The sequence below is a fragment of the Trifolium pratense genome, linkage group LG4, assembly GCF_020283565.1.
Source record: "Trifolium pratense cultivar HEN17-A07 linkage group LG4, ARS_RC_1.1, whole genome shotgun sequence".
NCBI classification, from domain to species: domain Eukaryota; kingdom Viridiplantae; phylum Streptophyta; class Magnoliopsida; order Fabales; family Fabaceae; genus Trifolium; species Trifolium pratense.
The window spans coordinates 33369190-33384182 of record NC_060062.1 but is presented as its reverse complement, the minus strand read 5'-3'; the positions used below and the strand labels follow the sequence as shown (position 1 = coordinate 33384182).

General features: G+C 34.8%; 2 protein-coding genes across 2 annotated transcripts; both read right to left on the bottom strand.

Annotated features, from left to right (window-relative positions):
- Positions 1-1000: 1000 nt before the first annotated feature.
- Positions 1001-3567, bottom strand: LOC123919460 (exocyst complex component EXO70B1-like). Its single transcript, XM_045971381.1, has one exon. It carries the CDS (start codon positions 3375-3377, stop codon positions 1344-1346), a length of 2034 nt encoding a protein of 677 aa, XP_045827337.1. The 5' UTR covers positions 3378-3567; the 3' UTR covers positions 1001-1343.
- Positions 3568-5312: 1745 nt separating this feature from the next.
- LOC123919458 (protein TIC110, chloroplastic-like) lies at positions 5313-13165 on the bottom strand. Its single transcript, XM_045971380.1, has 15 exons — positions 12480-13165; positions 12307-12366; positions 12059-12182; positions 11874-11942; positions 11656-11754; positions 11329-11395; positions 10953-11017; positions 10728-10822; positions 9892-10019; positions 9684-9784; positions 8666-8882; positions 8265-8419; positions 6964-7089; positions 5906-6874; positions 5313-5797 (listed from the first exon to the last, which is right to left on the bottom strand). The coding sequence occupies exons 1-15, from the start codon at positions 12953-12955 to the stop codon at positions 5558-5560; spliced, it is 2991 nt and encodes a 996-aa protein (XP_045827336.1). The 5' UTR covers positions 12956-13165; the 3' UTR covers positions 5313-5557.
- Positions 13166-14993: the final 1828 nt, after the last annotated feature.

Genomic DNA, 14993 nt, shown 5'->3' with positions numbered 1-14993 from the left:
AAAGACACTGACAGTGACATGATCACAACTGTTACTTCGACTGCTATGTAAACCAAATTCATCTTACACTCAGATCAACATAACTTAACTGGAATATTCTATAACTGATCTTGAAATTTGGATCTGAGAAACTAAACCTGTTAGATGCTTTTAAAAAAAAGGGATCTATGTTGATATTGCTGCAACTAATTCCTTCCTTGACTGGCTTTTCATTTCTCTAAATGGTTACAACGTGCTTTTATATATTTATGTTAGTAACATAATTTCTTTGTGTCTGTATATTTAATCGAGGGGACATTGATTTCTTCGTGTAGTAATGCTGAACACTAATATGAGGTTACTGTTAAACAATATAGTTGTAAATCATCATCATGCAATGAGCTATATAAAACGTGCCAACCATATACTATTAATATAATTTGCCTGCAATCTGATAAGAGTTGGTTATGCACACGTGGCCAACAACAAATATGATAATAGTAATAAGCTGAACAATATATACTATCATCAGACAATATAACGAAGTGAGTACGTTTAGAGAACTCTATTTGATAGTGTATTTAAAACTACAGTTGAATTTGATAGCATGTCTGGTTGAAGTTTCAATGTGTAGCTTTACCCCGAGCACATAGTGACAACTTGAATCAAATGAATTCTAAACACATGCTAAATGAAAATGTAATGTAGGACACATAACATAAGTGTGTGCCAAATTTTCGATAAATGACTATTTGACATGCTATTGCATCACTATAGAGAGAAAAATTTCAACTATGTTGACACCTCAAACCATAACCATTATCTAACATGCTAAAAGATATTAAAAACGAGAAAAATAACATGTATGTGGTAGCATAAGCCTACTACACCTTATGAAGCCCAGATACGGGTGTGATATGACACAGATATGTACGTGCAGGAAATTTTTGAAATCCAAAATGCGAACGAATTAGATATGTTAACAAAATTTTATTAAAAAAAAACTTATATAGATATAGCATGTACAAACTTAACTGCTTGCTAATAATGATACAAATTATACTTCAACAAACCACAGAATTTCAATTCACCTCTTTCCTATATTTCCTAATTTTGAAATATATATACACACTCACATACCTAGTTGTTGCACGGTGAAACCACCGTAGAGACTATATAAATAGCCTCTACAGTGCAGTCGCGGCAGAGGATCCAAATACATAATATTCTTAATCATTATCACTAAACATACACTACAAAGTATCTATATTTATTGTCTAACATGTCTCAAATATGATTACTTCAGTGGAGGAAACATACCGGAAAACTCAACCAAATGGTTCATCTAAATTTTGATGATTCGTCTATCTTTTTCCCAGAAACAAATTGTTGAGTCGATCTTGAATCTCAAACATTCCATATTCAATATATTCATTAGCATGAACACCAAAACAATCCCGGAACCTCCCAATGAAGATTCCATATACAGGCAACAAAGTATTTCCCACTGATATTATTATTTCTTCTCTCAGCTTCTTATCATAAACAGACCAAGTAGACTGAACTCTATACATCTCATCAAAATGCTTGTTGAACAGATTTAGCTTCTCTTTCAATAACTCTGACGTAACATTATCATCGGGTGCCACAAAGTCATTGTTGTCCAACTTCAAAAACTCCAACACCTTGTTCCATGAGTTTCTTTGATAAAGATCAAAGTCTTGTTGTATTTTTGCTTGATATTTTTTGAACCAATCATCGCCGAAAATGGTTTCCAAATCCCAAGTTTTAATTATAGCTTCTATGTGACTCCTGTTATTCATCATGAAAAGATAGCCCAAAGCAGGGTTTTTGTAGTCTTTAGACTTGGCTTTCAATCTTTTCTCTAGTATATCCAATATCCACTGCATGTGTGCTATAAAAGAAACTTTCACTACTACTCCATTATTCACCTTGGGATATTCCTGCAAAATTTGTTCTAGTGTATGACGAGACCTACAAGCAGAAGCAAGGTAACTAATTATCTGGACCGTCATTGGATGAACTCGGCCATCAGACGGAGCAACTTTCTTAGCTGCTGGGACACGAAAAATAAGATAGTTCAGTTTCACGAAAAGTTCACTGATTGCTATGCCTAATCTGTTTTGGACTGTAACTGCTGCTTCGTTCACCAACGAATCAGGACACAACTGGAATTTCGGTATCAGATAATGCAATGTCTCAAAGATTGCGAGCATTTTGAATAAACGCCAAATTGAAGGGCTTCCATGAGCAACTTCATCAGCGAAATTCAGAAGCTGAAATGTTGTTCCGTGGAAAACCTCGGTGAAACAACGAGTAGCGGAGGAGGTGAAACCTGAAAAGACATGATCACAGAGTCGTTGTTCGAAGGGAAATAGAATCTTAAGAGCAATTTCGGATGCTGTGATCCACCTTTTAATCACAGTATCTACATATCTCACTTGTCGATGTTCATTCTTGAGGTTAATCTTCTGCAAGCCAAATAATCTATTTATTAGGCACTCCTCCAAACACTTCCTTCTACAATTGATGTATACCTTAGAAAACTCTTCCTCAAATCCAGCGCGAACCATCAACTTCGCGGTTTCATGAAGGTAGTTGATCAATTCTGGCTGCAACTCATTGATCATGAAGTTGGGGCCGAACGACATCAATTCAGAGTCACCATATTCATTCACATGCTTCAACAGTATATCCACAAGATTCAAATTTTTCTGCTGGAGAGTGTTAAGATAAGACCTTAGTTGTTCCATTGTACTAGCAATATCAGTACTGGCTAGTTGTTGCAGCGAATTGACTTCAATAATTACTGAACTTTCATGTTCTAGTTCAGAGTATACAATATCTTGTGTAGAAGAAAAGAAAGAACGAAGAATGATAAGGGAATAACTCAAACCTGCTCCAAGAATGAATAACTGCAATCTAACCTTCATGAGTAACACAATTAGACATCCGAGAAAAAAGTAAAGAAGATCCACTTCGAATCCGCTCTGAGTTTGCCGCGACAAACTCAGCAACATGATAGCAAAGGCAGCACATGAAATTAAGCTATATACATCTGGTTTTCCATTCATCACTTTATCGAAGTAAAAGGAATAGACAGAGGTGATTGTCAATACCAAAAACGCTGTATGAGCTTTGAACCGAAGACTTCTCGAGTGGCTCCATATATTTGTATACAAAATCACAAGGCAGATAATGAAACTGAAAACAGTGTAAAGAATTATCTTCAACAAAGTCCAGTTTCCAAAAAGATGGTTGAAGGAAGAGCTTAGAGCATAACAAACAAGTCCAACAACAGCTGAAGCAAACCCAACAAATCTCCATACCTTTGTATGCATCAGCGACCTCTGAATTTGGATGAGTATGAGTGTCATGTTCTCCCTTACACAGTACTCCTATGTTATTAAAAATTCTTAAACACAAAGTTTTGGAAACAATTATGACTGAGAGCAGCCAATTTTGACTTTGAATGAGATGCTATCATCTTAATTCAAATCAAATTTCTAGCAAAGGGCCAAAAATTCTTGAGGCTGTTATTTATTGGATCAGCTGCTACATTATTTTAGAGTACGTAATGGGTGACATGAGTTTTGTATTGATAAGGCCCTCAAGGGCCAACTGTCCAAATCTAATTTGCAGTAAGGAGTATGTTTTAATTTGTTTTGTTTAAATATATTATATTTTTTCTTGTAATATACCACTTTGGCTTAAATGCAATTTTAATCTCCCTATTTTAACTAAAACAATTTTAGTTCCCCTATTTCTAAATCTAGGACTAGTGGTCAGTTTCACAAGTTACAGGTTCCTCAAAACACAAATTGGACTTATTTTTCATGACTGTCATTTATAATTAATGATATATGGAATTACACTTGATGATGTAACATTGCTAATTTGGACCAAAAACCCGGTTATAATTTTTCTGTCAGTTTCATTGATCAAATATAAATTTATTCTTATGAAATCCACAATTTTTGGTCCAAATCAATAATGTCACATGACTCAAGTGTTTTGAAGAAAAAAGTTGAGAAAACTATAGATGGAGAAAGTATCAAGACACTACCAAATTGATGTTATTTGAATAGTAAGCAGTTCCGGCTTTTTAACCATGTGGTCATATCTTTGTCTAATAGATATAGGAATTCATCATTTGGGAGAGACAATCTTTAAATTTTCTGTAGATCCTCAAATGAACTAGTATGTATAATTCCAGGCAGAAAATACCCTAAAAATCACGCAGCGATGACCAACATGTGGTTGGTACGAATCATAAGGAACTCTGATACTTTAAGCAAGTAGTCATGAGTTTGATCAATAGTTCTGAAAATCCAGTTATGTGAGAAGAACTTACCTTGTATGCTCAATGTGTTCACAGAAGGAAATTAGTTATTGCTAAATGGTGGTGGATACTTTGTACCTATAATATGTTACAAAAAAGTCACAGATGCATAACATAACTCATATTCATAATAATTGGAACCGATTTAAACCAAGCATAACATAACTCACATATTCATCATAATTGCTAGATTTATTCTGTTTGTAAGAAGTTTTTTCTTCAAAATTAGTCAGAAGCCTTCTTAAATCTCTTTAGTACTTCTGTCCATGCAGATTGTCGAATGATCCCTTCAGTGGTGTATATGAAATCCATAATTTGACATTCGGAGTTTGAGAATGACAAGTGTTTGCCATAAGTGCAAAGTGCACCAGGTCTTCCACGTGATCTATGACTTCATTTGAATCTACCTCATAATCAGCAAACCTAATTGGAGGTAATGTCTATGACTATATTTGTGGTCTAACCTCTTGATTGTGCTCAAGATTGTTTGAAAATAGCTCTTTAGGCCCTTCAATATGCTTACATGCCCCTCGATATGCTTTGAAAATTTGGGAGGTCTGTGAGTATATTGAGAGGCCTAAAGAGCTATTTCCTGATCGGTCAGTGTTTTCAAATAGTACATTCTCTTCACCAGTATGTAGAATTGAGGTACCTAAGATTTGTTTTGCCATGATCCTCCTACGAATCCCAAGTTGATGTCTTATCCACCACAACATCCATGCTGATGACAATTCTCTTCAAGGTAGGACTGTAGTTCATAGGCTCCTGTGGGGCAGTATCCTACCAACACAATATCTTCACTATTATCATCTTCTCAAATTACTCACTACGCAAAATGCTCTCAATTGAGCTCCACAGGTTACTCTCCTTCCAACATTTGACAGCATAGTCACATGCAAAGCATGGATGGAAGAAGGATATAGTGATTTGTTACATTCTGGACATAAGCTATAAGAAGGAATCCCTCGCATGTGAAAAAACTTTCTACGTGTAACTTGTTTTTATTCATACAAAACAGCAATTAATTATTTAAATTGTCACAATACACATCTAAGATTTCAACGTCTAACACTGCACTCATCTCTACAAGAATCAATCACAATATTCTTCTCTTGACCGCTAAACAAAATGGAAAATAAAAATACAGAATTGTGGGGGTTCATCCGGACCTCTCCAATATGCCCTCTACTGCCAAACATCGGTACATGACCAGAACTAGAATACAAACTCCTCTTCTTCCGCAGTATTAAGTAATCTATCTCCTGAGTCTCGAAGTGCAGCTGCAGTGGAGTCATTTATGCCCAACAGATACTGCAAACGATTCAATTTCTCAGGACTTGGATCACTCTTCAAGTATATGGTGTAAAGATCAGAAAGTTCCTCTGACACTTCCCATGGAAGTGTCTGTGAAGGTACTGCTTTATCACAAGCCAGCAAGTTGTTGAGGGAGGAAACCTGCACAGAAAACAATAAGCAATCAAACAAACCTGGCCATCCACAACCACAAAAAAAAAAAAAAAAACTATTTGAATAAAAAAAAATGAAGCTTAGGAAATTGCTTACCACTCCCTTGTGATTTCTCTGTCTTAATAGTGCGACGGCCTGAATGAGTGAGTTGGAAAGTCTGCTTTTTGCAAGGTCACGGACAACCCCTCTAGCTTTCTCTTTATTGATGTTGAGATCTAATGGGATTTTTTCATAAACTTCTTCCGCATCAAATTCACCAGTACCTGATGAGAAAATATCCCCAATAGTTTTTTTGAAGAGCATTTCTCTCAAGCTCACAGATACCATGCTGTCTAAATCAACATTGGATTCTTTAAGTTCCCTAATCTGCTTCATATTGAGCTTCCCTTGAGTTACAGCTGTTTCAATGGCAGATGCCATTTTTGTGGTGGTTATATTTTTTATTATTTTCTGAGCATATTCTTGCGATAAGCCTATTTCCTTCTGCATCTTACCAAGCTGCTCAACCCTGGCCTTCGTCAACTGTCCATCTGCCAAAAGTACCTCAGCTTGTTGCCTGAAAGCTTTTTCAGCAAGACCCCTATGAACATCCATTATTTCTTTGCCAGTCAATCCCAGGATCCCACCAAGCTGATTTAGATAAAGATACTCTGTATCGTCCTTCTTTTTTGTGATCTGAGCACCAAAAGGAATATTAACCACATCACCGGTTAGACAGTAAGTCAAGAATGTCTTGTAAAGATCAGTTCTGTCCTTTTCTGGAAGAACATCTTTAAGAGTAATTTCTGTTTGACCAGGCTTTCCCATCTTTTCTATAAGTTCTTTGTCTGGTCTTATTTTCCTGAGTGTTTGAAGTGATCCCCATTCTCCTTCTTCAATTTCTGTAATGTCCTCTTTCACAGGTTCTTCAGTTGAAACATCAGCAGACTCTCCTTTGATGTCCTGCAACAACGCAGTTACAACTAAGGTGTTGAAAGCTATCAACTTCTTCAGTTCTTTTGCAGATGCATTATTATTTTTGGCTGATCGTGCACGTTTTATGTAAACAATAAACACCTTCTTCACCTGTAATAATGTCATAAAAACAGCATAGTGAAATTTAATTGTATTTGAATCATTGTATATAAGCATCAATTTTACAAATGGATACTCACCGCCTTGCTTGCAATAGATAAGACAGTCTCCTTCGTAAGTCGCAAGCCGTGTGCTGCTTTTCTTACTGATTTCTTTGCTACATCATCATATCCATCAACCCCTGAAGCAATTGCATCCTCGACAATCTATAAAGAATAAAAATGAACTAGTAATAAGTAAAAAATGCAATGTCCGGCAGAGATTAAACGTACCTCATGAAAATAAAATAAAAAAGGATAACCATGTTTATTTTACATATCAATGTCATCAACTAAGTGTACTAGACTTCTTTTACAGCTTGGATTTAAGTAGAAGGTAATCAAACTAATGAACAGGTTTGATAGTAAGTAAAACCAAAAATCTTAGGTTGTATATTTGTGTTTTGAAATTTTCAAAAATGGAATCTAGTTTCAAGTTTAAGTTTTGGTACCTCGCCTCACTTTGATTCACCCAATATAAAAGAAAAATATTGACACGAAAAGAGTCCAAGACAAACAATTCCAAATTACACATTCCAGAAATTCATGACAAATTCTATCATGAGCAGTATTAAAAGTAGGTATCCGGGGAATAAGGACAGCATTGAGACCACAATAAAATGCGACTTCTCATTCTACCAAATTACCAATATTCAAATAGAAAGTAGAAGAGTATGGCAAAGAGAAGGAAGAGGCTCCAGAACCAAAACACATCCTCAAACAAGAAATAAAGGATGAGAAACAACAATACCCTGAAGAAAACCCCTTCCAGCCTACAAACAACACACCACTATACATGTGATAAAGGACCTGTTTGTTTTAGTTTTTTTTAAAATCATTTTTTATGTTCTATTTATGTTTATTATGTGTAGCAAAAAAATTATTTTTATGTTGAAAAAATTATGTTCTATTTATTGTGTCTATGCTTTTTCAACCATATTTATGAAAAACTATTTTAACATGCATAGTTTTCAACTTGAATGCTTATTCAATGATGATTTATACTTTATTTAAGAGTCTCTAAAGAATAATCTCCAAAATATTTATATGAAAAATGTTTTTTTAGAGAATCTAAAACAAATGGGCCCAAATATCTAAACATTTGGAGAACCCACCCTTAAAAGCTAGCTACCAAAGAGGATGAACAAAGCCACTTAACTACTCCATCAAGATGAGGGACTTGGGCACCCCATAACACCCATGTCCCTATCAACATGCCATGTTGACAAACACTGTGGACAACACCACAAATGATATTGTCATAATATCAGCTCATTACGAAACACACATTGACTTGTATGTCTGCATAGAAGGAAATATGAAATTTGGTACTCAGTTGTCACCTTTTCAAACAAACTGCCACAGATATCTGCATGAGCTGCTTCAACAGTCTGTTGAGGTACACAGAGCATTACACGCAACTTCAACAAAGCAGCAACATCCTCATCATTGAGCTCCCCATCAGCAACACATAGCTGAAGCTTTTGGCGATAGATTTCTTAAAACAATGAACTATTGTTAGATTGTGTTGTAAAATAGTAAACATAATAAAGATTGATGGTAATAAGACATCATATAAGAAGCTAACCATTAGAGCAACTATAAATACAGATATATAATTGAATATTATTATTTATTACAAGTTCACAACCTTAAGATTAAGAATTGTACATTAAAATATAAAATTATGGAACATAAAGTAATTATAACCCAGGCCTTATAAAAGATAAAATTCAAGTTTTACCTTCATGAAGTTCACTGGCCTTTTGTGGATCAAAATGGAGCTCGTCACACAAATTTTGAAGGAATGCCGCTTTGCTATCTGCCATTTCTAACTCGCCACTTGAAACCGTCTGTCCAAGTCGCTTACGATATACCTTTGATGTAATATCATGTGAAATAGCTTCTGATTCACGGTTACCCAATCCAAATACATTTTTTAACTTATTTAGTGCAGCAAGCTGAAATGGATAATAATATATTAAGAAATGTGCATCATAAAATAAGTAATCACACAGATGAAGTTTCATATATAATATCAACAACAGTTAACAACTCTCCAATGGTGATACATATTCTTAAGAGTATTGTGTTTGAGAGAACTTCAAAATGACGTAATTTAAGAGTGGAAATGAAACAGAATTTTATTCTGAAAGTTTCAGTACAACCAACTTTATTATAAATACATTAAATTAAACAACTACCCTGTACTGATGATAAAAACTGCTTCAACTAAAATTATTACCACAATATTAACAGGATGTTTGGTATACAGACTTTTTTAATTATCAGGAATCATAATGCCTAGGAATGTGTAAAATGTGTTTGATATTACTAAATCGTAGAAAATGTTGGATAATGTTTAGAGGAAGTTTCTCACCTTCATGGGAATCTTTGGATTCCCACCATGTGGGAGGTTATGCTGGGAAACATAATTTAAAAAACAATCTAAGGAATGTTGATTTACAGAAAGAAAAGAAAAAGAAAAAGAAAAATAAAATAAAATAAAAAACATCTATAACAAACACAAAAATATATGATTCCCAAATCAAGATTCCAATGAAACTTCAAAAATTCTCCCTACAAAACACCCTAAGAACAAACAGATGAAGATATTACACAGCTGAAGGGAAAAATGATCATTTGAAGAAAGAGGTCAAACACTTTCTCTCATATTCAACTTTTTTTTAAAAAAAATCTTGGTTAAAAAATATAAACATGTTAGCAATTCAGTTTTATATTTGAATGCCATGTCCATTTACCTTATTATCTTCCATGCGCCCAGAAGACAAAGCATCTGAAAGATATGCCCTATAGAGGAGTTTCAAATCTTCCATCTTTCTGTCACCGTCATACTCACCTCCTACACCAAAAATCAATTTAATTTAACTTCAAAAGCTCAAAATATAAAACTAGAAAAGAACCAAAAAGTAAATAAAAAGAAAATAGATACTCAGTCAGGAAACTCACCCACTAAAGAAACTGGACCAACACCACGGGCAAGGCGATCTATGTCCGAATGATTCTTAAATGAGATGAGTAAATCATTAAATGTCAATACCTTATTAAGCTCCTCAACAACTTGGCTCACTTCAGTACTGAAAAACATAATTGATTAGAAAGGAAAAATCTACATTTGCAAAAATTAAGATATGAACAGCTATGAGCACCGAGATTTAATGACTACAACATGCAATACATGCCGGAAAATCCCCATTGAGTGTCTGAATAAAAAAAACTATGAACTTAGGCACATGATAGACACAGCTGAGGCACATATCATAGTAAGATTTCATTGTTCTTTCTGAACAACTTTCACCAAAGTCAACTTAAAATATAGCAAAGCTATACAAAAATAGTTAAAACTCAAAAAAAAATTAAGGAAAGGTCTCTGAAACCCATCATTTAGAATGGGTCTACTTCCCCTAACATCCAGTCCCTATACATGTGTATGGTTGGATTTTTACTATGTTTATCAAGAGTGTATGTGAGAGACTGAGGAGATAATCTCGACCATACAACCATACAACCATACATGGATGGTTGAGATTAACACGTCTCATGTACTCGATATATTTTTATGCAAACACACATGTGTGCTGTGTATAAGTATATGCCCAGCGACTTGCAAGCATGCTTCACAGATGAACACTGGCACTGAGGAAACAGATGGAAGGAAGATCATGTCCAGAATTCAATATTTGCAACATTAACATGCTAAGCAAGCTCAATCATTAATGAAAACCCACAATGACTTGATCCCTCAAAAGTAAGGAATGTTTGAAATAAGAAAAACTGAGTCTTACGCTGCTCTTGTCCGAGATTTAAGTATTCGAAGTGCCACTGAAATATTTTCCTCAACCAACTTCCTTACATGCTCTCTAAACAAGTTCTCCGCAAGCTACAAAATGGAAATTCCTTTTCAATAAATAGAATAGATTATACTACAACCAAGAATTATTTGATGACAAGAGAAAGGGTTTATGCTAGAGAAGAAATAGAAAATTACAAAAGAAATAAGGAAGATGTACCTCATCAGAAAGGCGACATAAACGTTGTGTCTCTCTAAGTGTGACAAGTATTCCTAGATCAATATCTGGCGAGAAACTATCGGTTAGACCTAAGGAAGCAAACCCCATTAACAAATAAAAATTGCTCTAAAATGAATTTGTTTATTAGATAACAGCAATTCAAGCTGATCACAGAACAAATTCGAGCATCAGATAAAAACAGTCCAAACTCTTAACTGTTAAAAATGCACCAAACTATTTTCCTACTAAGGGCATTAACAGGTAAAATTTTAAATTATGACAACCTGACATGAAGACTAAGTATGAGCTATGTTGACCACATTTATTACATTAAGACTAAATAAAGGCCAAGACGTATTACTGATTATACAATTACCTCTACCAACGGATTTCAGCTTGGAAACATATAGTCGCTGAGCATTATCCCGTATAGCTACTTCAACCTGGTATACATCATATTGTCAACTAGTCAAATAAAAAATACTTGCAAAATTAATAATGATGAATGAAATGACAATGTTAAAATTATTAAGAAATGAAACCACAACCATCTCAGAATTGACTGTTAACAAACATGGCAAAGTGCAATTCACGCAGAAAATCAATTCTCCCATTTCAAGAAAATACACCTATACACGAGTAGTCAACTATGCTCCTAGACTGCTAACCTAATTGCAAATTACCAATACAATTCACATTATACCTGGGATTCAGTAACCTTGAAGACACGCTTCCAAGGTAGAAGGAAAGATGATGCATCGCCAAATACAATATTTGACACATATATCAACTTTTGGAACGCCTGCACTGGAGAGACTATCAATGGTCAAGTTCCAAGTATTTACCGTTTATTTAAAGCACAGAAATAATTGCTATAATTAGCTCAATAATACAAGTATGCAACAAATACAACCAGCATACCCGACGTTGCTCAACATCCGCCTCTCGGTCCCCTACTTCAAGCCTTTGCCTGAAAAGTTTCCTACCAATCTAGGATAGGAGGTTAACAATCACCAAACCAGTAAGACACAACTACTTTCACTCCTCAAAATCAATACCCTCAAATCTCGCACGTATATGCACAACAAAACTAACACAAAAAATACCTCCATATGTACAGCTGCAGCATCTGGGTCATCAAGACCTAAAGAGTTTTTGAAGTTAGCAATCCTATCAACCTCATCACCTTTAAGTTCCTCCCCACCAGGAGGAATCACAGAAAATACATACCTAAACAAGTTAAAACACAAATCAATCACTCAATGAATAAATCAAAAATCCAAATCATCATAATAACTCCTTAACATAGATAATAACAGAAATTCAACAGAGAAAAATCAAATTAGAATCTCACTCTGAATAAATATCACAAATCTCAGCTTTAAATGCTTCATCTTGCTTACTCACACCATACCTGAAAAACAAAAATAGTGAAAATTAACAAATTTAAAATCAAGTAATTAACATTTTTCTAACAGAAAAAAGAAAATAAATTTGATTATTATGCAATTAAAAGTTAAAACTAACTTATTTGCAATAACTTCAATATCTTCCTTCTTCAATTTCGAAGGGTCATCAAACCCAGCAACATAATTGTTCAAACTAACCGCCGCAACTTGCGGCGCAATAGCATTCATAGCATAAGCAGCAGCACCACCAGCTACACCAACAGCTACAGCACCACCAAGAGCAGCATTTCTACTTCCCCCAAATCTCGAACCTAAACCATATCCAGCAGCAACAGCGCCGGCAACAATTACAGCAGAAGTAGCAAGTCTAGCCGGCAACGGCAACTTATCGACCAGAATTTCAACTCCATTCAGTTCCTTCACCGGTCGCTTCGGCGGAGGCGGTGGTGAAGAAGATGAAGTAGGGTTGTTAGTGTCGGAGGAACAACGAGGGAGTGAGACGCGAAAACGACGTCGTTGTGTGCGTAAAGGAGAAAGTGAAGGTAGTAAAATTGAAGGGTGAGTTTGTGAAGGGTTTAGGGTTGAAGGGTTCATGATTTGGTTTGAAATTACGACGTCGTTTTAAGGTGTTGAAGTTTGTGTTTTGTAGGGTTTAACGGAAATGGAGAAGATAGATAGAAGAGATGATGATGATAGAGGGAAGAGATGATATCATCATTGATACTTAACTTGACATTAATTGAACTGCAGTTCTGATCTGACGGTTTGGATTGTTTGAGTGGTATTTTATTTATTGTTTTAATGGGGGAAAGTATTTTGGATGGTGAGGATTGTGTGTTGTTGTTTCAACTGCAAAATAGTATGCGGTTAAGGGAATTGGATTAGGTGCATTCGAATTTTCAATACAGTCACTTGATAGTCGTCTGATCACGATCGGACGGTTTAAATAAATACAGTCAAAAATAGCGTTTGAGTTTATAGATTATATTTTTTTACATTTTATTTCATTTTTACCCTTTAATTTAAGAACTACCTACTCTAAAAAAGAAATTATCAATTATGTCATTTTATATTTATTAACCACTTTAAAAGCTAATTTTACCAAACAATTTAATTTCAATTAGTTAGCTTTTCAGCTATAAGCTAATTTTTCAGTTATCAGCTAGCTTAACATTTTTTCTGGGGTGGTGGCTTAGAGAATTGTTGGGTTGGTGTGTAACATCCCGGACTGCCTTTTAAAAATTGTTGATTGTCCCCACAGACCAACAAGAGTCTTCTCAGTGTGTTTTATCCTCACTCGCACACTTTCTGAAAACTTCTCAAAAGGTCACTAATACAAAGAGTGCTTCAAGTCAAGCACGCTTAACTGTAGAGTTTCTTTGAAATCTGCTACCAAAAAAAAGACGCATCTTATTGATATAGGTAGTGCAAATAAATTCTTATAAGCTTTTCATCAACCATGTAGTCACATACTTACACAACCTTAGGATCCATCTCATTATGATGTGAATTCAATTCGTTCATGTTCCCTCTTTTCTACTAGAAGCTGTTGCGAGTCCCTCATTGTCTATACATGTCTTGTACACCAGCAATTGATAAGTGATAAAAAAACAACGATGTTACATATACATTTCAAGCACTTATTAACTTGTTTATAAACAATTAGATAGAAAAACTCAACTATTTGTAAATATTGGTTTGATTTAGCAAATCAACTTTCTATCTCATTTTTACCTAATTTCAACCATTTTTGTATGAAAATGGAAGCTCAATGGAAATGGATTCAAAAAAATCAACTTATGCACTTAGTCATAGTCGTTGAGCGACCACGCAACAACCAAGACCAGGGAGTTTAGGGAAATCCAGTACAAGGTTGGTCGCTAAGCAACCAACATCACCCATGGAGCGACCAAGACCTAGAGTAGCTTTGGAGGATCCAAGGTTGGTAGTCAGGCAACCATTAACGACCACCAAGAGACTAACACCAGAGAGTTCCAACGTGAGGAGAAATGAAAAACCATATTGTCATTTTATCCTTCTAACCCCCTACAAAAAAAGTTAAACAAAGAATCAACAAACAACAATACATGATGAGAAATGAAAAACCACATTGTCATTTTATCCTTCTAACCCCATACAAAAAAAAAAGCTGAACAAAGAATCAACAAACAACAATAAAATTTAAAATGGCAGAAAATAAGAACTGATAAATAGAAAGTTGACATAAGTTATGTGCCTTGTAATTCTTTATTTTTAAAAATTATTGTACGATTGATTTAATTGAGTTCTTTTATGTAATTTTTGTGGGACACTTGCACCCAAAATAAAAATTTCATTGATAATTCAAATAAGATGGTGGATTGTGATAGTATTCATGAATTTATTGAAGTTGACAAGTTTTAAGATGATTACGCGTCTTGGGAGCCTGCAACGGATATGTGTTTCTCTTCTATGGATGACGTTAAGTCTTTTTATGGAGAGTATGTTTTGAGAAAGATGTTTGGGTGTAAGATTAGAACATTAAGCAAAAGACAAGATGGAGAATCATGCTACTTGATTCTAGCATGATCAAGAGAGGGGTATAAAGTCTCAAATGTTTCATGTACATTGAAGACACTTCTGACAAGGGTGA